Source organism: Astatotilapia calliptera, chromosome 16 (genome assembly GCF_964374335.1).
Source record: "Astatotilapia calliptera chromosome 16, fAstCal68.1, whole genome shotgun sequence".
Classification (NCBI taxonomy): domain Eukaryota; kingdom Metazoa; phylum Chordata; class Actinopteri; order Cichliformes; family Cichlidae; genus Astatotilapia; species Astatotilapia calliptera.
In genome coordinates this window covers 36149389-36177237 of record NC_137437.1, presented here as the reverse complement: position 1 = coordinate 36177237, position 27849 = coordinate 36149389, and the positions used below count along the sequence as shown (strand labels likewise).

The 27849-nt window shown below is 42.7% G+C and overlaps 1 protein-coding gene across 1 annotated transcript in view; it reads right to left on the bottom strand.

The window, feature by feature from the left end:
- Window positions 1–886: 886 nt before the first annotated feature.
- Window positions 887–27849, bottom strand: part of lrp1bb (low density lipoprotein receptor-related protein 1Bb) — a 259062-nt gene continuing 232099 nt past the window's right edge. The window contains exons 75-92 of the mRNA XM_026144138.2: window positions 27531–27665; window positions 26937–27056; window positions 26590–26831; window positions 26211–26434; window positions 25641–25747; window positions 24537–24653; window positions 24097–24270; window positions 18411–18536; window positions 18046–18210; window positions 10468–10629; window positions 9761–9935; window positions 9354–9458; window positions 6963–7076; window positions 5325–5401; window positions 4713–4803; window positions 4295–4445; window positions 2664–2738; window positions 887–1998 (exon numbers count right to left, since the gene is read on the bottom strand). Coding sequence (XP_025999923.2) covers window positions 1858–1998; window positions 2664–2738; window positions 4295–4445; window positions 4713–4803; window positions 5325–5401; window positions 6963–7076; window positions 9354–9458; window positions 9761–9935; window positions 10468–10629; window positions 18046–18210; window positions 18411–18536; window positions 24097–24270; window positions 24537–24653; window positions 25641–25747; window positions 26211–26434; window positions 26590–26831; window positions 26937–27056; window positions 27531–27665 — 2501 coding nt within the window. The 3' untranslated portion in view covers window positions 887–1857. The remainder of the gene's footprint in view (window positions 1999–2663; window positions 2739–4294; window positions 4446–4712; window positions 4804–5324; window positions 5402–6962; window positions 7077–9353; window positions 9459–9760; window positions 9936–10467; window positions 10630–18045; window positions 18211–18410; window positions 18537–24096; window positions 24271–24536; window positions 24654–25640; window positions 25748–26210; window positions 26435–26589; window positions 26832–26936; window positions 27057–27530; window positions 27666–27849) is intronic.

Here is a 27849-nt window from a genome sequence, read left to right as displayed (position 1 = left end):
TAAACAGTTTCGTTTAACAACACGAGGGTTCATTGAGAAGTTTCATTTATGTCGAACAGATTAAAACTTGCTCCGTGAGAACAACGCTCCTGGGCTACAGGCTTATTGGTGCTTTAATCAAAGACCCGTATACAGTCACGTGGCGTCGTTCGTGCTCGACCTTGGGAACGACCTCGACCTTCTAAATGCCGCAGTCATAAAAGCTGAACATTTGAAATACGTTCTTCATCATTGCAGCTCTATTGATAAATGTTCTATAGCACAGAAAAAGGCCAGTCACAGCCACATTACTCTATTTCCACGCCGCGGTGCCGAGTGTGTTTGAGAGACTGTGTGTTGCACGCTCTCAGCAAAGCATGGAAACCTCTGTTCTCACAGCGGATGTCTCAGCGAAACAAAGCGCACGGGCCAATTAGGGAAGCTGGAAACCGCGGCATCTATTTGTACCGTCATGAAAACGCGTTGAGCTGGGCGTGCTGGCAGATCCCGCCGATGGCACAGCAGATGGAGAAAGGGCAGGAGTGCCGCTGCCTCCTCTGGTTGCTATGGTGAGAATGGAGGTGAAATGCGTGGAGACAGAGCCGCTGTAAGTAAAGTGAAAGGAGACTGAATTATCCTTCAGCAGGTGGCATCGACACCGCGTCCCCACATCCAGGTAATGAATAGCGCCGGCCTTCCTGTACTCACAGGCAGGGCAATAATCTCCCATCAGCCTCCTTCCTCTGCGCAGCAGGTAAAAGACCTCACGCTGCTGATTGACTTGTCGGGTCAGCAGTCATGTGTAACAACTGACAGTTTGATCATTGGTTGAACAATAGAAGTGCACACGTACTATCATCGACATCGTATAACAATCATTTTGGAGGATCAAGAGAAAGACACGAAGTGGAAATAAGCCCCCTTTATTCAATATCGATTTACATTTTATATAAAAATTACTTACATTTAATACATTTCTTCAAAATACAAGCAGCCAAACAACATACAAATCAAATACAAAATTATAAAATTTCTTATATTTATCATCTTCCTTTTCTGAAGTAACAGACGTGTTTTATAATAACTCTTAGTAACTGTTTTTGTAGCTGTGGTAAATCTTTCTTCTCTCCATCTTTAATCCATTTGTTGATATATGAGACCTAGAAAAATATGATATTCTGTCTTTTCAGCGTACAGTACGGGATCCGGGAATCTGATCGGAAAACATTCAGGGTGGGCTTCGATATCTCTCAGATACGTTTGTACGTCATATTACTGCTGAAACAGGCGACTGAAGATTGGAATCCGTGGAAATGAGAAAGACGGGAGATAATGTCTGAGAAACTGAGCAGAGCTGTCAGGTGCAGCGATGCAAATAAAAGGAATCAAGCTTGTCGTTTGTGAAGCTCTCCGGTCCATATGTCACATGAAATAACAAAAACAGAAAAACCCACGCTACTCTTCTCTACTATACATACTTTTTTTTCCAGATAAAATGAGCCGGCCCTTCCCCTCATCATCTCCACAAAGCCAAACTGTTTCCCTCTAGAACTACAAACAGGTATGGGTACAAATTCTAGCACTGCATTTAAGGTTTCAACTGTGCACAAGTGTGGCTTCAGGTGTTAATAAAGTTTTTGCAAATCAGCAGCTTTACTTCAGTGTCATACAGTATACTGACAGCGCTGTGTAACGGATCTCTGACAAACAGAAAGCAAACCCTAAGTGGAAAATTAAAGTCTTCAGCACAGCGACGAGGACATTATGCTGATGCTAAACCAGTAAAACCTAAGAGCCTCATAGGAAATAGAAAAATCTTGTTTCCTCCTTCATATTATACACTGTGGTAAAAAAAGAAGTACAAAGTGTAAAGTTAGGCTATGCGGCGGTTTCATGAATTGTCCCCTCGAGTTTCTTTGGGAGTAGCTCTCTCCTCTCATCGATACTGATGACTGGCTTCCGGCAGTTTTGCCCGTCGATGTAGATCTTTGCATACACTGGATTGGAGTAGTTCATGGGCTAAACAGGCAGGGGAAGAGATGCCAAGTACAAATGTTATTTTACAACATTAGGAGTCTCGAGGTTGCATTTTAATAGATGTTGTGGAATCAAGAAAGTCTTCGTGTCAGATTCACCTCATACAAACTATCACTTACATCGGCTTTAATGAAACCTGGGCTAATTTAAATTCATGTACAACTTCCTCTGTCTTGTTGGCTGAGTTCTGATCCAATTTGAATCCATTTTGATGGATCTGCGCTCTGTTAGCAGATTGTTTAACCGATGTTCCATCACAGGAGGTTTGCTGGAAACAGATGGCGGCTGCATCTCAACCAAAAAAGTTTGCAAACTTTCCACAGTCCCACAGATATTAGCAAAATGAGCAACAGAACTGAACTTGGTGCCAATTGTCGTGCAAAACATTTGTTAATAAAAAGTTGATTATTGGAACTTTAAGGAAAGTTTGGTGGTTTTTGGACAGGATGTCACAAAATGATAAAGGGAGCAAGTATATACCAGATGTCAACATTAGCATGATTTTAATTTTACACAGTTTTTAAAATAGCAGAATGTAGCTCAAATATAACCACACAAAACACACAAAGCTTCCTCACAGTGAATTTATGTAAAAATGGATATTTTTTCTTCTTCTTCAGAGTAAAAATAAAATGTGTAACACTCACCTGTCCAGGGATTACCTCCTTGGGCACAGAATTCATGCCCAAGGTGTGAGGGTCGCTGGATTTTACACACCAGCCCTGCAACAAAACAAGCACCGTGCCATATAAATACAGATGAACTCTCACAGTCCAAATACGGGTTTTAAAACTGCGCTGGAAAAACAAACTAGCAAGTACCACGAGAGCTGGACGTATGGAGGCTGGTTTAGAGTCACACCAGCATGTCTCGGTTAAAAACACAGACTGGACTCACAATAGCAGATGTCAAAGTTGGCAGCTTAAGAAGCAACAGCATTAGGCTTGAACTTGCAGCAGGTGAGCTACATAACTGCATCTGTGAAGGTGTTAGGATTCATTTGATATGCTGGGAGTTCGTGTGGGGTGGAGAGAATAAATCACCACACAGACAGACGTCCTCCAGGTTCGTGGCATCTGTATATTTTTGTGCCCAGGCCAGAGAGATTGTAAAATCTCTGCAAAGCCTCATGTAATTCCACCGGATGCATCTCAATTCTAGATATCACATCCCAGCAGCTGCCGGGCCAGATGCAGAGAACACAGCACTGAGTTATTTTCCAATCTGAAAGACACATTTGAGCTGTTGTCCTTGCTCTACCCTTCAATTAAAGACGACATAGCTGCAGCATCAAGGCTAATAATTAGTGTGATAAGGACTGGCATCAATCAAGGTCTAAACAGATTTTCTCATGGCTTTTAAAACTCTGCAGTATTAACAATGATGTGGTAGTAAGGGATGTACACATATGGCAAATTAAAACAACATTATGCAGATATTTTACAATAAAATAGCCAAGAAACAGTCACTAGTTTGTTACACAAACTGTTTCTGTCTGTCTGTTCTCGCTCTTTGCAACTTCACTTCAAAGTGCACAATGCTTCACGACACACTAATAACTCCTAGTTTTCAGCTGGCTATAAAAAAACTGGCTCAGTGTTGTCACTGCAGACATCGAGGTAGAGCTCAGAGGACCTTGAAGTTGTTGATGAAGAGTCGCTGAGTAGGAGGCTGGACAGTAAGACCAGTTTCATATCAGAAGACTCCTGGTCGACCTTCTTACAGCTGGGCCACATGTGTTTCATAGACAATCTATGTAACTGTATATAAAAATAATATAGTGATGACCATTAAGATTTCTCCTCTAAGTATCCTGATAAAAAGGAGCCAGCATCTGCTGTACTGTCAATTCAACTTATAGGAGATCAAATGGTACAAATTTGTTAAGGTTGTAAAAACTTTATTTAGTTGGAAAACACGTGCAGTAAGTTTTATATGTGCAAAAATGATTAAGCTTTCAGTATTTAATGCAGCAGAGACCTGCAGACGCTGCCCAACAAGAGTTACATTGAATCAAATATGAGATGAAAACTGAAAATGAATCACTTTAATGAGTTTGTAGCTAAATGTAATTACACTGACGTTTGTATGTGAGAACATACGAACAGATTCAGCTGCATGTTTAAGCCCCACTCAAAGTTCCTCAGTAACTTTTACTCCACACGTTTGACTTGGCAACAATCTGGTTTCAGCTCAAAGTCAAACACTGAATTCCATCCTATTAAAACAGGAATGACGTGTTGTTGAGCACACGTGACACACACACACACACACCCACCTTATGAGGGTCAAGTGTGAAGTTTGGGCGCAGCAGGCTGCCTGCATCAGCGTGGTTGTCGTGGTCCACTTCATACATGTTGTATGACGGGTTCCCAATTTCCACGTTTATCCCTCCGTTGGTCATGGGCTGCCTCTGCACACGTTTGCCCCTGAGCCGTGCAGAGCACATCATCATTAACGCGACACACAACATGCTGTTAGTGTGCTGCTGCACGATGCTACTTGGAGCATATCACTTTGTTAGATAGCCATGAACGATGGATTATTACCACAGGCTCAGCGTTCAGATCTACTGAAAGCAAACTTTTCACTCATAAAGCAAAAGCATCCATTCATCTTCAAAGCTCTGCGATGCTGGAGCTCTCACGTTACTGCTTAGAAGCTTCTTTTTCTTACATATTTCTTTATCGACGTACCTTTGCCTCCGGCGGCAGATATAAACACCTGCTACGACCATCACAATCAGGATGACCAGCAGGACCAGAGGCACAATGATAGCGATGCTTCCTGGGGAACAGAGAGAGGACGTGATGAGCGACCAGCAAAGGGGGTGAGATGAGTTCACGCAGTGACCGCGGCGTGAACAGAGCCACTTTAAATAACAGCGTTTTCACTTCACAGGGCTTCGCTGTTTGCACATTTCACTCCATTTACATACGTCCAGCACAGACAGGCTGCACATTTAGAAATGTAAGACATTTTACACTGACGTGCACGACTTCAGAAGATATCTTTTTTAAATCTTAAATTGAAGTTGACGACAGAGGAGTCATATTACTGAACCCTGACGGGCTGGCGACTACAGCCCCTCTAATTCAAACAAGGAAACCCCGCTGAGCAGAGCCCTTTGTGCTCAAATGATGCAAAGCGCAGAGGTTGGTAGGAGTTCGGTAGTTCGATGCCAATCTGTTGATGTTCAGATGTACGAGTTATCGTTCCACTGAAATGCAATAAGGTCAGTGAACCAGTGACACATGCAGGTATTTACACAGGACATGTTAAGGCTTCTTGACATTCCCAGTCCTCACCTCCGCTCATGTTGTCTGATCTGCTGCTTTTAGGGGCGGGTCTCTCACACTGTGTTCCTGCCCAATTGGCTGAACATCTGAAGGAGGTCAAAAGAGAATATAAATAAACTATCATTAGCATACTGTGGCTGCAGAGAGGCTGCTGAGAAAACAACTTTGCAAAATGATCTACGACATGATGTGACTGTGGCTTACACATACGGCACACGGCTTTGATTCAACACAAACAAAACACCACCTGGAGAGAGAGCACTAAGCACATACATGTTGTGTCCGTAAAGAGCTTAATGTGAACTGACGTGTTGAATATTCAGTGTATTAACAAAAAACAGGAAAGATCAAAGGATGACAACAAGTCGTCATCTCATGTGTGTTCCAATGGGATCCGATGGGCGTGATGCATGACCCTTGTTAGAGGAGGTGACGTCCAATTTAGCTGACGCTAAAGCATGTAAAGCATGAGTGATCTGGTGGGGGCGGCAGGGTGATGATAGGATGAAACTATCCTGAATAACATGCACTTGCAGAATCAGAACATCGGGCTTTGACAACAACTTTATTAGGACATCGGGCGTAACCTGGGTCTTCATTTTCCCGCCTTTGAGAAGCAAAAACCAGGATGGAACTGAGTCCCTTCAACAAAGAAACCCGGCTAAGCTGTAAAAGTTAAAGGCCTTAAATATGAACACCGATTAAAGATGACACGTTCTGCCGAGTAAATTATGTGCAATGACCGGTCAGGACGTATTTAGCCATCATGCACAGGCTGCAAATGCACTGATGCCCACATCACACACACAGTGTTATGCTGTAATCTTCCCGTGGTTCATGTGTGCATGAGATGGGTGGCAGTAAGAGGCAACAAACGCTATGCAGCAGCCGGTGATGTAATAAGTGCCCCTATATACAACGTAGTGGTGCTAATATACATTAGCAACATCTTTATCTACCAGGAAAGACTGCTGGTGCTGCTGCTGTCTCTGTCACTTATCATGGAAATAAGAACCATATTTGGCTTTAAGCAGCAGAAGCATAAATAGCATCCTGTACTGTTGCCGCTTAGCTTGGCCCACCAGAAACAGAGCTACAGCTAGCTGTGTCCTAAAGTAACTAAATGAGCACAGCAGCATGTTTCAAATAAAAACTATTTCCTGTTTTAAAGTCGTTTAAATACCAAAGGTTAAAATGAAATACTGTCACATGTAACTACTTTCTACAAAACTCTGTTTTTGAAGCTTAGAACAGAAACAAGCCCGCGTCTCTAAACGCCATCAGCGCTGTAATCAGTGTTCGACCTCGCCACGTATTTTCTTTCTTACTGCAGCGAACATATTCAACACGTGTTGGTGCTAATGATGCTAATAATAGTCAGTCATGTTGTTTCCATACAGAAATAAATATAAGCCAACATATTCTAATAAAACAACATTATAGTATCTGTGTGATTCCACCATCTACGCTGAGTCATTGCTATATCCAGTACTTATTACATGACAAGCTGCTACAAGGAGGCACCATCACAGAGAGGCCTATGTGCTGGACTGAGGCTGAAATGAAGCCAAATGGAGTGGGGGTGGGTTGTGTACAAAAGGAGGTGAGTGGGCGCTGAATACAGCTGGAGAGGTGAGAGGGACCTACTTGCAGCGTGGTTTGTTAAGAGCTGTTAATGTGCACATCCCCTCATTCTGACAGAAGTAATCGCAGGGGTTGGCCAGCTCATCACAACGTTGGTTCTTGAACCCTGACGTGCAGCTGCAAAACATGTGTTTGGAGTGACAAAAGGGCCCAAGAACTGTTCAACTGTCGGCTGCCTCATGAGTGGCGACAGAACGCTAAACCCTGTTAGCAGCTTAAGTCATAAGATGCAACAAGACAGTGTGACGTCTGCAAATTAGCAAAACAGATCAACAAACGTCCCTGCTCAGCACGTGAGGGGGACGCATGTGGGGCCTGCTGCAGATTACGAAAACTGTTAAACAAGAACTTTGGGCCCCAACATGATGGTTGCTTGCATCCACATAAATGCATCTAATAAGCAAAAACCAGAAAATACATTTAGTTTGATTAAACAATAGAAATGACAGCTTACAGGGGAAATAATGATTTGATTCTCTGTTGAATTTGTGAACATGAAAAATCTCTCAGACTGAAAATTAACCTGAAACACAAAAAAGCAAATTATATAAAAGCGCTAAATGAATTTGCACGTCACTGAGTGAAACACGTATCTGATCCACTGGCTCTCGCAGACTGGCTGTGTGATCGTGTGCCATAATCAATCAATCAATCAATCAATCAATCTATCAATCAATCAATCAATCGAGTGTTCTGGTCCAACCTCTGCACCACCAGGTGAGACCAAAGAGTGTCAAAGGTCGACAGACTGCAGACCTGCACGAGGCTGGAACAGGATACCATCAGCGAGAAGCTTGGTGAGAAGGTGACAACGGAAAGAGAAGAAGAATAAATTTGTCCTCAGTCTGGAGCTCCATGTGGGAGCTTGCATCATGGGATGAGGACGATCACCAAGGTGCTGGATCAGCCCACAGCTCCACGGCACAGGCCCGTCTTCACTTTGTGAACTCGTAAATGAGTCAGAGAAGGCCCCGGAAGTGCTGTGGTCAGATGAAACCAGAACTGGCAACAGCTCAGCCACTGTGTTTGCAGAGGTGGAAACGTTATGTTTTTCTGACAGGATGACTTTGCCTCACTGAGTGGGCCAGTGGACAGGCCCACGCACCGTAACATCTCGGACTCCTTCCTCGGCCAGGACACTGACAACTGGTCATGGACGAGTTTCCAGCATGAAACTGACTCGTGTCATGCAGGAAGGACCAAGTCAAATATTTATTTCCATCACTGACATGCAAATTCTTTTATACCTTTTATGTAATGTGTGTGTTTTTCTGGATTTTTTGTTTGATAAAAACTTACAAATTTAGGGATCAAATAATTGTTTCCCCGCTGCACAGCTGACTGATGGATATTTCTAACTGTAGATGCTAAAGTAACTTAGCTTTTGTGCAGAAAAGGAAAAGAGCAACAACATAAAGTCATACAGTACAGAGCTGCTTAACAGGAATGCTTGAACTTTGTTAGACAGCAGTGAAATGTTGAGGTATTCTCTTCGTATAGTTGAGGTTTTTAAAGCAAGAATGATTGCAGCCGTAGCAGCTTCTTTAGGTAGGCTTGATGAAATATACATTTACTCAGAGTATTAAGGTCAAACATTATGATTTCTTGACGCCGACATATCCATCATCTCACATAATCTCTCATCTTGCAGCAATGATAAACCGCATTATCAGGATCTGTTAACCTCATCGAATAAGATGGAATCATTTGCATAGAAATTGATTCTATTCCCTGGAATCTGTGAGCGGCGCCTGCAAATTTCAATTTAACTACAGTGGACAATGGGCATTTAAAAAAATGGAGAGTTGGCCTTTGAAATGGATTTCCAATTTCCTCCTTGGACAGATTTTTAACACAGCACTGCGAGTGATTATAGCGGAGGAGGTATTCATTTACAGGGAGCCCTCTGAGTAGCCTTTCACGGCGATTTCTTCACGTGTGCCAGTCAAGCTTTTGTCTCGTGCAATTTTTCGAGCTTCGTGGCGGCTGAAGTACTGAGCAAACTTCTAAACCCTCTGACTGAAGAGAGCCACAGAGGCCTGACATCAGCTCTCAGCTGCAAGGAGGAAAAGTGTGATATGTTGAGAATAGCTGGCTTTGAAGGAGTCTGAAACCATCTTTATCTTCCTAAAACCTTAAGCCACAGCGAGGTGTCACACAGCACAGGATGCTGTATGGCACTCGGCCCCCTGCTGTTTCATGGCCTCCACATAGTGACATCAAACCTTCAACTTAAGGATTTCTTTCCAAAGGAAGACATCTATCTCACGCGGCGACTTTCAGTTTTTAAAGCCGGGCACAGAGCCGACGGCTGAACCGAAACAGTGATGTGAGTGTGAATAACAGTGGAGAACATTGAGTTTTCCTTACTTTCACCATTAGGCAGGGACTTACTGACAGAAAGGCAGGTTGGTGTCAGGGTCCAGGTGGCAGGTACCTCCATTGTAGCAATATCCGTCACACAGCTGACAGCTCGGTGCTATTCTGCCATTTGTGCAGCTAGAGGGTGAAGAAATAATGGATCCTAGTTACAACCAGAAAACTATACAAGAAGCAGAGAGTTCAGCCAGCTTCAAATTCACTGACATGACCAAACCTAAAACGCTACAGGGTACGTGGCCTTAAATTATTGATTTAATTAAATCAATTCTTCCCGCCGGCAGCCTGTGGGTGAAGCGACTGAGCCCTGAATGAACATTATACTGTTTAACTCGTGTTTTCCCATGAATAAAAATCAACTATGAAGCCTCACAGCCAAAGAGATGATGGACAAGAGTGGCGAGTAAATACGGAGCGCTCACTTGCAAACCACTTCTCCCGTCTCCTCGTTAATGAGGCAAGGAGCTCCGTGGCATCGGAGACACTTGTCCACCTCGCACTTGTTCCCTTCAAACCTGGCGGGACACACACACTCCACGTAGCCGCTGCTGGATAAAGTGCAGGCCTTGGAGTTCACGCAGTAGTGATGACAAATGTCTGTTTTAGGTTTGCAGAGATAAACAGAGAGAGAGGATAATGTAGAAACACAGTCTAAGCTGATCTGATTACAACAGTACATGGTTTTAATGGGACTTAATTATCCACATCAAATGATATCTTAGCCACAGATGAAAACGTATCACCCTTTGGGCAAGCAACAGTGGGAAAAACTAATGATGTGCAGATGAAATTGTTTCCCCGCAACACATTATGTCAAAGCGCAGCAAAAGAAAATGCATTATCGCCCCGGTGCAGAAACACCCAAAGGTTGTTTGATGGTAGAATTTTGATTTTTGTTTATCTGCAAATTGAAGCAAATGTGGTGTTTTTGGAAAGAAGAGACTTTGAGGGGATTGCTTTTGTCTCTCGCTCAGAGTGGGAACTCTCAAACGCTTTGTTCTGTGGATTTTATGTGACATAACTGAATTCAAATCAATGATTTTCTTTTGATTAGGTGCTACTGGCAGCCACAGGCAGCCAGGGAAACATCAATGACTGTTTGTGTTTGTTTGCTGCCAACAGGACTCACGATAAAGACAGCGGTCCCCGGTATACTCGGCCATGCAGCGGCACACCGGCTGGTTCCCCTGAGTGACGTCGCACGTCCCCCCATTTAAACAGTAATTGTCACAAATCCTTTTCTCACAAAAAGGCCCTGAGAATCCGACAGGACAGCGGCACGTGGGCTTTCCTGAAAAGAAATATGAGCATAAAAGATTATTAGAGCACGGAAAGGTGGAAATCGGCAACGAACTGATGAATTCATCCGTCTCAGAACTGCTTTAGTTTGTTCCACAGAGCCAAAACTGCTGTGCACAAACATGACGCGTCCACGCGCTCCAAACTGCCTCGTGGCTGTAAACACACCTGAAAACACACCTACACAGATGCACTTCATATTTACATGGATATATAGGGCTGTGCAAAAGTCTTGAGCCTCACCTAATTTCTTTATAGAGAAAGAAATTATTCTTTTTTAACTTTTTCAAGTCATCTTGAGCAATAATTTCACACATCACATCACTGTAGCTGATGATTTTCAAAGGTTTATTTTCTTCGGTTTATTTGCTGAGCTGAAGATAAAGACGATAAATAACTGAACCCTGTGAGACCCAACACATCACGAAATAGCCAGAAAATTCAGATTTTTTGGAACTGAGATGTTTATGAACCTTTATAACAAAATCCCCTTTTTTTGCTGTATCATCTTGTTTTTGATATCTTTTTATTATATATTTATTATATATTTTTGTTTCGCATTTAATACATTGGGTGTTTTTGCCCATAACACTTTGAGCCGGACAACATAGCACGGGCACTTTGTTACCAGCAGCTTTTAAACATTTAATTTGTTCAGAGCGGCTGTCAGCTATTCTTAATGAAGGGAAACAGGCCGAAAAATCTGAGGTACGGCAACAGAAGTAAGAACTGGACTGAATACTAACGGCAGCAGGTCAAAATTTGAATGGAGTGAAAGAAGCCTGGAGAACGATTCCTGCAGGCTACACGTAGACATTACGAGAAAGCAGGCTGCTGGGTGGAGACAACCTGTATGCTGTTAAGGCCTCGGGCCATTTTCTGGGTCACTTCTGTTGGTCTTACATCCTGTCTTCTATCTACTGTCCTAATGCAATAAAGTCTAAAAAGCCCCAAAACAGATATAACAGAAAACACAAGAAAACAAATATCGACTTTCAAGCTTGTTAAAATCGTACAAACTCTATTTCTGCCTCATATGCTGTATTTCCATGCATGTAGGGATGGCCATCGAGAACAGGTTTCTCTAGTGAAACGGCTCCCAGTAGTAGAGTAGAGCCTGTTTGCCTATTGATTCTCCGTATCGATTCCAGTTGGTGAGTCGGAGCAGGAAACAGTGGTGGAGCCTGCAGTGTGGATATAAACATTACTTTTATTTTTATTGCACAGAGAGGCGAGAACACGATGGTGAAGTGCAAACTGCATCCAGGACAGAAACAACCACAGCATGCTGCTAACACAACTAGCACCTGCACAGACAGCATGCTAATGCTAAGCTAGGAGTGACTGCTGACCCCAGACCAGCAGCCACAGTTACAAAGATTGTATAAATGCCTCGATGTGAAACTTTGTTACAATCCTCACACGTGGGTAAAAGAAAAAGCACAGACTGAAACGATCTTCACACAGACCGTACAGAAACGCGTGCTGCACCTTCTGATTATTTTTACAATTAGAGACGTGTGAGTGTTGAGAATTGCCTCCTTGTGCGGGTGATCTGAAACAGTAACCTTCCAATCATGCTCGCCGTTTGTATAACGGACAAGCGAGAGCAGGAAACAAGTTCAAGAAAAGGTAACAATTGAACACTACTTACACAGCACACAACCAAGTTGCCATGGATACAGGTCTCGCCATGTAGGTCACACTACACCACTTGGTAATTTCACACTCTACAGTTCTGTGCCTGGAATAATCTGACTGAAACGTCCAAAGGAAATCAATCTCTCCATTCGGATCTGATAACTCAATAACTGATGGGTTAAATCTTTCTGAGAAGGCCAAACGTCACAGCGATGAACTCAGCTGTTCTCTTCATCTCTGGAAAACTAAAACATTAGTTCAGGTTTTCACAAATACTGATGCCAACTGGTTTTGGATGTGTCAGCAAGCTGTAAGTTTTACAGACTTCTTATGTTTCTTGAATATTGAATATTATCTTATTATGGGATGCACAAATCAAACTGTTTCAGTGCTGTTATTTAGTAATACTAGCAAAAACCTTATGAAAGACATCACTAAAATGTTACAGGAACACAGAAAGTGAATAATACTCTTCTTGCCTATTCTTCTTATTATAAATGGCCAATGCAACTGTTACCATAGGAACATGGTAGTGTAAACACTGAAATGAGCTCAAACTTCCTGGTTCACCTTTTGCAATCGTGTCACTGCTATGCAGATGACACCCAGCTCTATCTGTCCATGAAGCCAGATAACACACACCAATGAGTTAAACTGCAGGAATGTCTTAAAGACATAAAGACCTGGATGGCCGCTAACTTTCTGCTTCTTCATTCAGATCAAACTGAGGTTATTGTACTCGGCCCTGAAAAGCTTAGAAATATGGTATCTAACCAGATTCTTACTCTGGATGGCATTACCTCGGCCTCCAGTAACACTGTGAGGAACCTTGGAGTCATTTTTGACCAGGACATGTCCTTCAATGCACATATTAAACAAATATGTAAGACTGCGTTCTTCCATTTGTGCAACATCTCTAAAGTTAGAAATATCCTGTCTCAGAGTGACGCTGAAAAACTAGTTCATGCATTTATTACTTCCAGGCTGGACGACTGTAATTCATTATTATCAGGAAGTCCAAAAAACTCCCTGAAAAGCCTTCAGCTGATCCAAAATGCTGCAGCAAGAGTCCTGACAGGGACTAGAAAGAGAGAGCAGATTTCTCCTGTTTTGGCTTCCTGTTAAATCCAGAATTCAAAATCCTGCTCCTCACATACAAGGTCTTAAATAATCAGGCCCCATCTTATCTTAATGACCTTGTAGTACCATATCACCCTATTAGAGCACTTGGCTCTCGCTCTGCAGGCCTACTTGTTGTTCCTAGAGTATTTAAAAGTAGAATGGGAGGCAGAGCCTTCAGTTTTCAGGCCCCTCTTCTGTGGAACCAGCTTCCAGTTTGGATTCAGGAGACCTGCCCGCCCCTCCCTCAGCCTGGTCCTGATGGAGGTCTTTTCCTGTTAAAAAGGAGTTTTTCCTTCTTGTTCATATGGAGTCGTTTGATGGTTGGTGTTTTCTCTGTTTTTTGTAGCACTTTGAGCTGACGGCCGTTGTGATTCGGTGCTACATAAATAAAACTGAATTGAATAGACGTCAACATTTATCTGCTGCACCAAGCATTTTAGACACTGACCATCTCAGGCCTGACTACAAACTGTGAATTCTGGGTAATTTAAGATCGTTTACAAAATGAAATAAATCCCTATTTATGGGATATTTCTTATTACTGTTACAAGTGTAATAAAAATACAAACAAAGGAGAATCATTGAAAAGAATACACTAAGCTGCAAACCTGCATCAGTGCTTTGATGTCCTAATCATTCACTCAGCTACAGGATGATTTCACTGGAAAAACAAAAACAGCTGATGATATCACTGACGTCCATACTGAGAGGGGATTTTCTTCTTACTGTTGTTTCATAACAATGCCTGCAAATCATAATTTATGACATTTTGTTGTGTCCCATTAGTCAAATTAGGTGTCACTGACTGTTCTCATAGCGACACCAGCCTGATCGTGTCTTCACACCAAATATCAAGTTTTGGTTTGCCAGAGATGCAGACTGATGCTAATTTGTGCAGAGCAACGCAAACAGAGGCAAGTGTATCTGCACGAGTTCACCTCATTGGGCTGCAGACACCTGCGAGTTCTCCTGATAGGCTGACAATCAGAAATGAGGAACATCTTTACTGTCACGTTCTCTAAGGAGCTGCACCCACAAGAAGTGCTTTCAAACAGTGGACGAACTCTGGAGGAATTCCTGGTACATTAGTAAAAACAATGAGGACACTTTATTCACATGCTGATTATAAACGTACAGAAAAAATTAATGTTTAACAGAACCAAAAGAAAAAAATCAGGAAACAACAAAAAGCAGTAAATAAATGCCAAACGCTACAAAAAGGTTGAAGCACAGACACCAGAAACACAGGAAGTCACAAAGGAAACAAAGAGCAAACCAGCGGATCAGACAGAGTTAATTATTTCAACATTATGTGCAGTCTTAGTACTGCTGCTTATTTCTCAGTTTATGGCTGCAGATTACAGCTGTGAAGCCCTAAACTGGCTCTACTTAAAGATCAGAAGTTACTGTCACACGGCCTAATAAAGAAGACGTGGAAACACTTTGTGTTGTCAGCAGATCAAAGTGTAATTAACTGTATTGATTGAACAGGTATTCTTGTGTTTTTGTTCCAGCATCCAAACGAGCACAAACACAGACTCAGCAGCTTCCTCCTACACTTCAAATTAAGAGCAAAAACATTCATACAGTTTTTTCTTCACCCAAAGAAAACATCATAACATTAGTAACTTTACAGCTGGCTTTCATTTGTGACGAGGGTAACGAGCTATAACCTGCCTCCACCAGCACACGTCTGTGTTGCACTTCCAATATGCTGCAAAGTTGTGACCATGTTGGTTGAGCCACGTCAAAATTAGAGCCGTGTTTGTGGCACAGAAACTCAACCTTTGCACCCCTCAAACACATCATCAAGTTGGCCGATGACACGACTGTGGTGGGTCCCATCTGCAAGAACGACGAGTGAGCATACAGAGAGGAGGTGCAGCAGCTAACGGACAGAGTCAACAACCCGTCTCTGAATGTGGACAAAACAAAGGATTCAGAAGAGCATAGAGGGATCACTGTCCACTAACCCTAACACTTAACATCGATGGATCCTCTGTGGAGGTCGTTAAAAGCACCAAATTCCTTGGTGTTCACCTGGCAGAGAACCTCTCCTGGTCCCTCAACACCAGCTCCATAACTAAGAAGGCCCAGCAGAGTCTCTACTTCCTGTGGAAGCTGAGGACAGCCCATCTCCCTCCATCCATCGTCACCACCTTCTACAGAGGGGCTCGAGAGCATCCTGAGCAGCTGCATCACTGTCTGGTTGCTAACTGCACTGTATCAGTACAGCAGCTGAGAAGATCACTGGAGCCTCTCTTCCCTCCATCACAGACACCTATCACACCTGCTCCATCCGCAAAGCCACCAGCATCGTGGAGGACCCCACACTCCCCTCACACACTCCCCTCACACACTCCCCTCACCCAGCTGCCTTCTGGAAAAAAGTACTGGAGCATCCAGGCCCTCACTGCCCGACCCAGGAACAGCTTCTTCCCCCAAACCGTATGTCACACACACACACACACACACACACACACACACACACACACACACACACACTGTTGTATCTGTATTGTTCTGTTCTGCTCGGTGTTTCACTGCTTTTCATTCGTGTTTTGCAGTTTTTGCACACTTGCACTTCATGCAGTCCTGTGTTGACTGTCTGTTATACGTCATATGTAGCACCAGGGTGCTTCACTGTGCGCTGTGCCACTGCACATGGTGGAAATGACAATAATGAGGATTAATTGGTGGTTAGAAACAGAAGGGGAACACAGCACAGCTGAAAGCACTCAAGACTATAAGACAGAGAGGGGATATAACCTGAAACAAGAAACAGGAGAAACCCAACTATCCAAGTAAAACAGGAAACAGAAACTCTGCCTTAAAAACACACTAGAGTGAAGACTGGAGGGCACAGGGACAGAAAGGAGGTCAAAGGTTATCAATCCTACTCAAAGACTTTATCTGCAGCAGCACCAACATGACACAAAATCTAGCTGCTTGCTGACGATAACATGTTTTCCTGTAAACAAACAGGTTACAGTTTGTTGTCCAGAACTAGGAGCGTGCAGCCGCATGAACAGATGGAAAAAGGCCCCAGAACTCAAAAGAGATTGTTTACAATTCTATGCAGTAAATTTCTATCAACAGCTTGAGAAAAATATGCAAAATGTTTCAGTCAGAGAACCTGAGCCGCGCTTTCTGAACTGCAGATTCGAGTCATCTTCACGTCGTAGCAATTATCCAAACTACATCCTTTAACTGCATCCGTGTCCCTACTTTCCTGCTAATGGGCGGGAACACGAATCGTTGAGTTGACATCACTTTAAAGAAAACACTTTACACTTTGGATGTTTGGCTTCAGGGAGTTTTGGATAACGAGAGCAGGCGAGAATCATAAAGGAAAGATCTGCCTGAAACCAACCGGCCTGACGGGGAGGAAATAAATGCAGCGGACAGTAACTGTGCTGGATCATACACAACCAGCTGGGCAGACAAAAAGTCTTGTACAAGTTACACAAATGTGTTTAGACAACTGTGATCCACAACTGTTATGATATATTTACTTTGTTTTGTTTGACACAGTATGAAGTTCTTTACTTTCATGTCACAGAGACACAGGTTTGTTTCAAACATGCTGCTGCCAAACCTTCCATTAAGATCCTGGTAAACCAGTCGAATCTGAAGGCAGAAATTCAAAGACACCTTCTTGTGTTTTTAAGGATGAGACTGGGAACGAATCCAGCCTCCAAACTGACCGAGTTTCCCTTTTTATCACCAAAGGAGATCCTGTTGGACAATAATCCATCCCTCTTTTTCCATTTAGAGCGATGCTTGCATGAGACGTGTGGTCAATGCAGTAAAACAGCACACAGTTAAATACAGCACACGTTTCCTCTGCCCACTAAAAAAGGAAAATCTCTTCACTATGTAAGCAGCATGAACGGGTCCGATCATCAATATTAACCATGAAAGACCCAAAACAATGTAACATTCACTACTTCATCTTTGTTACAGTTTTAATGAGCAGCAGTTATTTTACCATCTGCTGAAGTCACATTAAGCTGTAAGAAAACAACAAAAATACTGTTTTTGTAAACAAACATTTATTTCCTGTTAGATTATTAAATCCATGTAATTAATAAATATTTAATGAATTTAAACCACTGCAATGAGAAATCACGCCACACCTTTGTCACAGCTTTCTTTCTACATTAGGCCAATAAACATGTTTCATTTTTTATCTGTATCTTTTTTTAAAAGCAACTTAACTACTATGATGTGGGCGTGATATACAAAGGCTTTTAAATCCAGGAAAGCTTATTTAACAGGTCTGTACGTCCTGCTTCAGTTTCACTGCTGACATCTCAGGAGAGCTCCTCAAAGGAGACCTTCACATGAAGGCTGGAGGCTCCTTTCAGAGCCGCATCAATGATAAAACTGCTCAACTGGCTTTTGCAATGCAGCCGAATCTGACCTGAAGAGAGGAAGCTGCATCGCTTTAAATGAAGACAAATGTGTCTGCGTGCCATCAAGCAGGGGTTTAAATCAAAACTGGTAAACAAAGAACATAAAGAATCCTGCAGCATAAACGTTCATATGAATTATTCTCCGTGCAGCGACTCAGAAACACGTCAAACATGTGAATCGTCCAAAGGAATCATGCAGTAAAGAGTTTTTGAAAGCACAGACGTACCCAGCGGCGAGCCCATGCAGGTGCCTCCGTTTAGGCAGTAGTCTGTGCAGTGGTTGACCTCACAACGCTCCCCTGAAAAGTCAGGCCAGCAGTAGCACCTCCAGTCTCCTTTCTCATTGGCTAAGCAGCGGCCTCCATTCTCACAGGGGGGGCGGCACAGTTCACCTTCACAGCAGCAAAGTTTGTATCACTTACTGCAGCGCCATGTGCACAGTTACGTGATATTTAACAGTGTTATGGAGCTAATGTGAGACAGCAACACGCACAGAATGCAGTTATCACCAGCGTGTTCACTAAACACATCGTGACGCTTCAGAAAGCTGCTCATTGTTATATATTCAAAGTCAATATTACTGTTAAGATACCTGAGACGTTGACATCATTGCAGGTGCCGTTCACCAGCACCTTCCCCTCTGGACAGGTGCACCTGGCACCAGTCGGGTTGAGCAAACACATGAAATCACAGGACATTCTGGAGCATGGATTGGGTCCTGTGGAGAAACAACGGAGGAGATCATCTGTGATGCTGAACAAGAACAACTTCTCTTTCTGTGAAACATGCGGTTGTTCTTTTTTAATAGAGCTATTGAAGTGCTGTAGGCTTTAGAGGCACAGCACATGAATCATTTACACATGCATCTTCACATTGAATAATCAAAAGCTGAGAAATAACTGTATAACTGATGTGTCACCTTTAGAAGGGCTGCTTTTAGCAGAGAGGACGACATGTTCATGTTGTGAATCAAACTGCTTTAACTGAAACAGGCAAACACAACTCAACATAATGTTTGAATCAAGCTGCTGTCAGAGGTTCACATCCACTCATCGTGAGCATGAATGTCCTCTACATGCACCCTCATTAAAACTGGGTTTGCGCCACTCTTCTTCACAGTTCGTTTGAATTGGTTGGTTTTTTGGGTCGGACCTGGTGTTCACCCTGCTTCATCCCAAAACCAGCTCTGATCAGTGTCCTGTTCAGGTTTCAGCCGTCTCGCTGTCAGTCTGAGGGTAGCCCTTCAGGTTTTTTATTGTCATATTCACAGAAACGTGAATGAAATTCTTCTTTTGGTGCCAAACAGAAAGATGCATGTATAAAACTAATAACTATAATAAATGATCATTTAAAAACAACAGAAACAATTATAAAGAACTACAGTTAGTACAATAAAGGAAATACAATATAAATCGAAGATAGAAATAAAATAAGAAGAATCTGAGCTGCAGGGCAAATGTACATATTTATCCAATCTATGCTACGTCAGCGTGTAGGCGGGGTCTTTGATGGAGGCAGCTGTGGACTGATGGTAGATCCTCTGCAGAGAGGGTGCTGGAGTCCTAATGATGTTTTTGGCAGTCTTCAGCACTCTGTGCAGGTGCAGCGGTGTTACTGCACCACACGGTGATGCAGCTGGTCAGGATGGCCTCAATCATGCAGCTGTAGAAGCTCCTCAGTCTGCTCCGTAAATGCAGCCGCTGATGGCCCCTCGAAACCCGCTGTGTGGTGTTAAATGCTCCTCCCTGCTCAGGTAGGTGGAGAGCCCATGTTTGTAGTAATGTTAGCTGAAGTTACCAATCCTGGCAGACCGGGGCGCAGTTTGTAGACAGAAGACGGAAGCATCGGAGACACAGAGAGGTCACCCAGGGATGTGACCTGGTCCTGCTGACTCACGAGGGCTGATCTTCCTCGGTGCTCCCAATAACTTACTTATATGCAACTGTTTGAACTGACGATCATGGAAATGTCTCCAAGAGACTTTCTCATTTTGTGTGAATCTAAAACTGTCCTTCATGCTGTTCTGTTACTGTTACTCGTGCACCATAGAGAGCATCCTGGCGGGAAACATCTTAACCTGGTTCGGGAACAGCACCATGCAGGACAGACGAGCTCTACAGAGGGTTGTGCGGTCAGCTGAGCGCACCATCCGCTCCGAGCTCCCTGACCTGCACTCAATCTACAGCAGGCGGTGCTGGACCAAGGCCAGGAAGATGGTGAAGGACCTCAGCCATCCCAACAACAGACTGTTCTCTCTGCTGAGGTCAGGAAAGCGATTCCGCTCCCTGAAGACCAACACAGAGAGACTGAGGAGGAGCTTCTTCCCGCAGGCGATACGGTCTCTCAATCACACCACCACACAGTACTGACCCACACATACAGTTCTTACACACACACTGGACTTACTGGACTTTGGTTTTGCACAACACTGGTCACTATATTCTTCATTTCCGGTTAATACTTGTACAGCTGCTGTTATTGTGTATATATTTATTTATATTTAGATTTCTTCATACATTCTTATATAGTTCTATATTGTGTATTTTGTTGTACAGTTATTTTATTTTCAACTTTAATTTATATATTTTATCTTATTCTTCCCAGTTAAATTTACCCTTCATTCTAATTTGTGTTGTACAGTTATTTCATTTTTAACCTTAATTTATATTTTATTCCTTCCTAGTTAAATTTACCCTTTTTAATTTTTCATATTTATTTCCTATCTTATTCATAGCCTTTTCCTTTTTTGTTTTCTTTAGGTCACGAGCAGTTGTCCAAGCATTTCACTACATATCGTACTGTGTATGACTGTGTACGTGACAAATAAAATTTGAATTTGAATTTGAATTCTGTCAAACAAATCCTGCTGCACACCGAGCAGAACGAACCCTGAGATCCATTTACTGGTTTAAGAGAGTTTATTTATATATTCAGTTTACAGGATGACGATAAAAGAGAGAAATCAAAATCTCTGCCATCTCTTACATATCGAGCCTTTGTGTCTTAGCTACTTGCAAGCTAAGCACATGTTGTGCCCTCAGACTCCACAGTGTACACTAATCAGTCTGTAGGGAGGAACAGCTGTCGTTTAAGTGAAAACCTGACCGAGGCTGAGCTCTCTCACGCTTTCTCATCATTAACACCAGAGATGGAACCAATAACTGCCATGCTTTATCACCTGGAGGAAGTGAGAGGACGGACGTGGCTGTATTGATCAGAACAGTGCGACCGCTCTTGCTCTTGACGAAGGCGGTCGCACTTTTCTCCTCCTCCTCCTCTCCCTGAGCTTCCCTGCTTAGCCTCTTGTGTCCTTGTCTAGTCTCGTGTTTTTTGTATTACTTTCCCTGAACACTCTCTCACAGTCTGTTCTCTAAAACCTAAAAGAGGAATTATGGATTTGATCAACTGCTCCCTGAATGCAATCAACACCCCTTTCTCAACGAGAAGTCTGGGCTCGGGTGAGCCTGAGTGCTGAAGATATCTACCTATGAACCATGATAACAGGGTTCTGATCGGAGCTGGCTTGGCCCTGACTTATCGAAGAATTAAGGAAGCGGAACTGGCTGTTCAAACCCCCACAAGGCTGCCTGCTGGGATTGAAACGATGGGAGAGGCGTGAGTTTCTCAAAAAAAATTGGATCACATCTTGGGGAAGCACACTGTGGTCGTGAGTTCTCAGAAATCGGCTCCTTGAGCACAAGAAATGAGCGCAAGTATGGAGAAGCTTGCGGCTCTCCAACGGGAGATTGAGAGACCAGTGTTGGACTGTAGAACTGCTTTGAAATTCATATGAGCTGTTCGCTTTTTACCATCACATGAAGTGATAGTAAAAAGCACCATCACTTCATGTGGATATCCTCTCGGCGCCAGCTGCAGTCGCAAGGCTGGAGCCGAACAACAACACCCTGATAACGACTGTGTTGAGTCTGTTCTTCCCATCCATGCAAGGCCACCTGGGTTGGCTGGCAGACTGTTTACTTAGCCTAGCAGGGCGAAGGACACTGTCTCAGCTGAGCTCTGGACACGCACACACACACACACACACACATACACACACACATACATACACTGATATGCACACACTCATCCCCCCTCCCTTTCCAAACGCCTTCGATGCTTGTTTCCTGCGGGGGAACACGGCGGGTCTGAGCCCGCGCTGGATGGTAGCGCTGGGCAGGATGGCTGCTGTGTTTGCTTCGGATGACTCCTCACCCCCCACCCGACCCTGTGGCTGGTCACGTGCTCCATAATGTTGTGTTGTGGACATTTATGTGCTTTTCTGTGCAGAGGAGTTTTTTTGTTTCCTGTTCTCATGCTGTCCTCCCAGGAGCCCAGCATGAGCAGAGGTCTCTTTATTCCTCTTGTACTTTCCCATTGTAGTGTATATTTCAGTGTTTTTCTGTAACGCTACCGATCTCCGACCTGTATCCCCATGTGATGGGTGGGAAGGGGGGGTATGTGTCCTATTTCACTGCAGGGCAACCTGCACGTGGCGAATAAAGCCTTGATTGATTGAACAGGTTAGTGGTTTATGTTGCACACGTGAAACACGCAGCTAAATATCATTTATATCTATAAAGCATCGTTTCACAATATTAGTCCAGTTGTTTCGTTAAAATATGTAGAATTAAACTTTTTATCAAAAACCTAATTGTTCACTAATCATAAATTTATCTTAATCCACAGTCCTGCATACTGCATGACTCCAGTTTTCATCATCATCATGGTTTATTTATATAGCACTTTAAAAACACACAAGGCCGACCAAAGTGCTGAACAATAGAAACATAATAGATACCATAAGAATAATAAATACGATAAAATAATAAACATAGCGAAAACAATAAAATATAAGTAAATACAAGTCAGTCAACCACTGAGTGAAAGCCAGTGAATAAAAATGTGTTTTCAATCTGGATTTAAAAACCAGCACTGATGTCGATCGCCTAATGTGAAGAGGAAGATTATTGCAAAGCTCAGGAGCCACGATAGAGAACGCTCGGTCTCCTCAGTGATTTGGGGACTGAGAGCAACAGCTGACCGGAGCGAACGAGTGGGGACGAAGAGCTTCAGCAGATCAGACAGATACGCAGGTGTTATTTAAAGAAACCAATAAAAGAAATGAATCCTAAATTCAGTTGGTTTTGTTTGTTTGTGGCAAACTGCATTACATCCTAATATGTCAAATAACATTAATAATAAAACTGATACCAGATAAATAAAATGGATTGATCGAATTTTAATGAAATAATGACTTTTTCACTGTTGAGCGTCGCTCAGCTGCTCACAGTGAATAATATCATTTATAGTTTGCTCTATAAAACAGCTCCACATGTTTCACTCGGCACAGTTTTTAAAACGATCTCTCAGGTTTGCTGAATATTCGTCTTTAGCTTATTTGTCAGACGTGCAGCAGGTGGATGAATTTCTGAGCTGATGTCTCTTCACCACATTCATGTTACTTTTCCAGGGTCAACGTGTCGCCGTGAACAGACCAACGTTAGCCAAATGGGACATTTAAAAGTCGTCAGCCAGATGTTAAAGTAAACAAGCAACAAAGCATCCAGAGAGAGATTTTATCTGATAGTTTCATGAAACAGCACAAATAGAGAAACGTGTTTCTATTTGTTGTACACACACATTTCTAACCTTATATTTAATGTTTGATGACTCTCAGAGTTCCCTGAGGGAGGCTGGTTCCTCTAAAGTCTGTGTGATGGTCAAATTTAGGATAGTGCCTGGAGCCCTCTTATAGCTGTGTGGAGATGCAGAGGGAACTGGAACTGTACGTTGTTGTCACATTGTTTATATAATGTGGTCGGGACATCAGCGGCCCTTCAACATCCACACATCCATCACTGAAACCTTAAAGTTTTATTAAAACTCCTCCCGTACTGGTTGGAACAGCTGGACCTCACCTCTCACACACACACACAATAAATGATTGTTGTTATGTTTATCATAAACCTAAATATCGTGCTACTGCTGTCAGTCCAGTATGTGTGGTTGGTTACCAACTGCTGATGGTTGCATTTATTATTCGCCTCATCTGCTGCTCTAGTCGTTCATTCAGAAATATGATCGGTGGCTGTTTGTGTGCGTTTGTGTTTATAAGAAGTCTTTAGAACATCAAAGGAACAAATAATAACAATAGAACTGAATTACAAACACAATTACCAAGTAAATAAATAATCAAACTTCAACTGACTGAACAGCGTTTCCTCTTCTGCTCTAAAGGGACATTTTACAGATAAACAGTGAACATCAGGGCAGCTTACCGTCCTGCTGTTTGTAACGGTGGGAGATGAAAACATTAGTGGGCTTCTCCACCCCCAAACTGAGAAACTCCACAGCCTGTTTCCCATACTTGTGAATCTTGAAGACCTCGTGTTTTAACCCAGTTCCATAAATGTAGTCCTCAAATATATCGATTCTGTACGGCTGGGAGATTCCTAAACATCCAGCAGAGAAAAGAGAGCAGATAAAATCAGGTTTCTGCAGCTTTGGGATTATAAAGTTTATATCCTGAGGTGCCCAGACGAAGGACGACTGTGTTGTGTAAGAGGATTGGTGCTAACAGACACTGTTTAGAACCTTAACCTTGTGCCACATAAAAGCAATGTTAATCTGGCAATTATTTGATAAATAAAGTTGAGAAAAACAAAGAGAAGCATGAAACGAATTTGTGTAGATGAGAAAGTTTTCCATTTGTGTTTACCGTGTCTGTCGCTGATTGTCACCAGAGGGTCCGAGCCATCCAATCTCATGCTCCCTATCTGCGAGAGCTCAGGATCAGCCCAGTAAATACGCTGGTTGAAATAATCAATGGCCAGCCCTGTGGGAGGATGAAGGTAAGAGATTCATTTACCTGACAAATTACACAGAGATCACTGTGGAGTCCCTCAGAGGAGGAGACCTTAAGGTCAGGACGGTTCCAGCACCAACGTTTCTCCGTCCGGTTGTTTCTATTCAACAGCTTGTGTTTAAAATCCTGAGAAAGGACGGCGCCTTTTGATCACGATGAGCTTTTTTACAATTCTACTGTTTCCCAGAAGTCTGAGCGTATAATTGAGCACCAGGCTGCAGCATTTAAATAGCTGATGATGAATTCCTCTTTGTGTGACCAAGACAGATCATAGCATCCTTGAATTTAAGGAGGCCAAAGCAGCTCTTCAAAACTAGATCAGCACTAAGTGCTTCCCTACAGGCGTACAACACATCCCGAGCAGCTGTACGCTGCTGCGTGTGCGCTGATTTGGATGGAGATATATATATACATACATACATATATAAATAAATAAATATATATAAATAAATATATATATCCATTTGATTCTTTAGAATAACAGACAGTCTGCATGCGGAACTTTATTTCATATATAACTGCAAACGTCACGTGACGCTGCAGGCGAAACACATCGTGTGTGTAAGTGTTACACATGTTGGCAGAACATTGTTAGTTAATCAGGTATTTATTAGCTGCCTCAATAACAAACACGAGTTTATATTGAAGCTCTGCTATGTGGAATTTGCACGTTGTGCATCAAATGTGTGTTTACTGCACAAATAAAGAAGGTGCAGATATCAGCCCAACGACACCGTGCTGTGTTACTTTTTATCTTTATTTTTATGATCGTTCAATCATTTCAGTAACTGGAAATTAAATAGTTATTGAATAATTATTGATGGACAGGTATTGGCCAGAGATATCAGAACACACAAAGTCCATTCATAAAATTCACAACATTTCATATGACTTCAAAATTAATGATGAACTTTTTAAAAAATGTGGTTCAACAAAAGGAATAAACGAGCCACCCACCAGTGGGTCTCCTCAGGTTTTTGTCCAGCATCACTCTGCGCAGTGAGCCATCCATGGCTGATTCCTCGATCTGAGAATGATCACCGATCACGCTCCAGTACATCATTCTGCGAGGAACCAAAATCAGCTTCAACAAATATGCATTTATTTTACAGATACATGCTCAGTATCACAGCTACTGCAACCAGCACGTTTCTGTGTTGATGTCATGTTTTACAGTTATAATAATATTAAAAAGTAAACAGGTTATTTTTTAACACAGCGTCAGGAGCTGAGACGATGAGGAAAACCAAAGACTCGTTAGCAGAGCGACGTGTCACAGCTGTGCGCCGCTTTGTCGTTGTTGTAACACCTTTGTTGGAGCAGGTCTGGCGAGTTTAAGTGATGTAAGAGGAAATGTAACCGATTACTCTGCCGAGCGGAGCAGCTGAGTAATTAATAACATGCTACTGAGTATTATGTAATGTGAAATTGATTACGTTTTCGAAAACAGCGGCTCGTTACAGGATTAAATAATGGTGCTCTGGCAGAAACATCTGTGAAGTTGAATATTGTGTGATGTGTACTTACCCCCTGGTGGGGTTGACGGCGATGGCGTACGGCTCTCCAGATATATCAGTAATCAGGCGGGTGCAGTTCGGTCCTTTAAGTTGGCCCACATTTATGGAATATCGTAATTTAGTCCAGTGGGCTGTGTAATAACTAAACCAGTGCATCCGGGAGTGATCGGTCCAATAAATGTTTCCTGTAATCCAGTCAGCAGAAATATCTCGGGGTCGCCGGAAGTCTGAGCACTGCAACCGATAAGAGTCACACCGTCAGCCGCTCGTGCACACGCTGATTCAAAGTGAGACGTAGCGGTGCAGTATACGAAACTAAAACACAGATTATTTTTAAACACATTTTCTTCCTAATAAGCACAAAATTAAAATACAAAAAAAATACTCACAATATTTCTGACATTTGTTTTGCTCTGACTTCTTTCCAAATTGTCTTTGTAAAAAATCCCACCAGGGTTGAACTGGGTCGCCCAGATAAACTTTTGGTGGTGAAACAGAACATCCATCCCAATGATTCGGGCGTTGTCCTCAATGTGCGTGGGCAGCCTGTATCCGAGGCTCTGGTTAAAGGGATACAGGAAGCTGCGGATCTCGGTGTCGTTGGACACGTAGAACACTCGTTCCTCCGGTCCTGCCGGTGAGTCGTTCACGTGTTAAAAGGTAAAACCATTCATTAAAACGACTCACGTCCACAGAGAGGTCACCACAGTGGATACACTGAGTTTTCTTAGCATACCTCTTGCTACACAGTTGCCGTTGATCTCCTTAAAATTCCGGTCACATGAGCATTTATAGGACCCTTTAGTGTTCGCGCAGTAATGAGGACAAGCGTCAAACTGCAGACATTCATTTATCTCTGCAAAGAAGTACAGCCTCATTTATGATGCTGCAAATGTAGAGTTTTCCACGTAACTGTGTGCATGTATGACATTTACAAACACGTTATAAAGTCACAGCAATCGCTTCCATTAAGACCGTTTATTTCCCCAGTTTTACTGAGGTTTGACTCACAAACTCACCTGTTGACACCTGGCAGGTTTTATCAGGACTAAACTCGCTCAAAATGAACAACAGGCACCAGCCAGCTTCCTCTAAACTAACTGAAGGAACAGATACGTAATAAGTAAATATGTAAAATGCTCTTAAGTTTATTTTTATAGCACATTTCAGTCAGTTTCATGTAAAACGCCACTAAAGTAAAAGAAATGCGCAACAATGATGCAGTAAAATACAGAAAAACAAATAAAATAAGTCAATAAAAACAACAACAGCTAAGGCCGTCAGTGTGTGTTAAAAGCCAGACCATAGAAACTACATGACACACGGTTACCTTCACACTGGCCCGTCTTCTGATTCCTCTTGAAGCCAGGTTTGCACTGACATATAGAATTAGCATTTGTCTGGTTGCAGACGGCGTCCTCTCCACACGGATTGGTTTTCTTTCCACATACATCTCCACTGGAAACTACAAATAAAGGCAGATTACACATCAGCCCTGCTGGGCTCCTCCTTTCAGGTGCAAAAGCCAAAGGAGCATCTCCATCTTTTACAAAGCACACTGCAGGCGCGGGCGCACATGTATTAGCATAAATAACAAAACAAAACGAGGATAGCTTCGCTTTCTGATAACGCCGCGGTAACATTTGGTA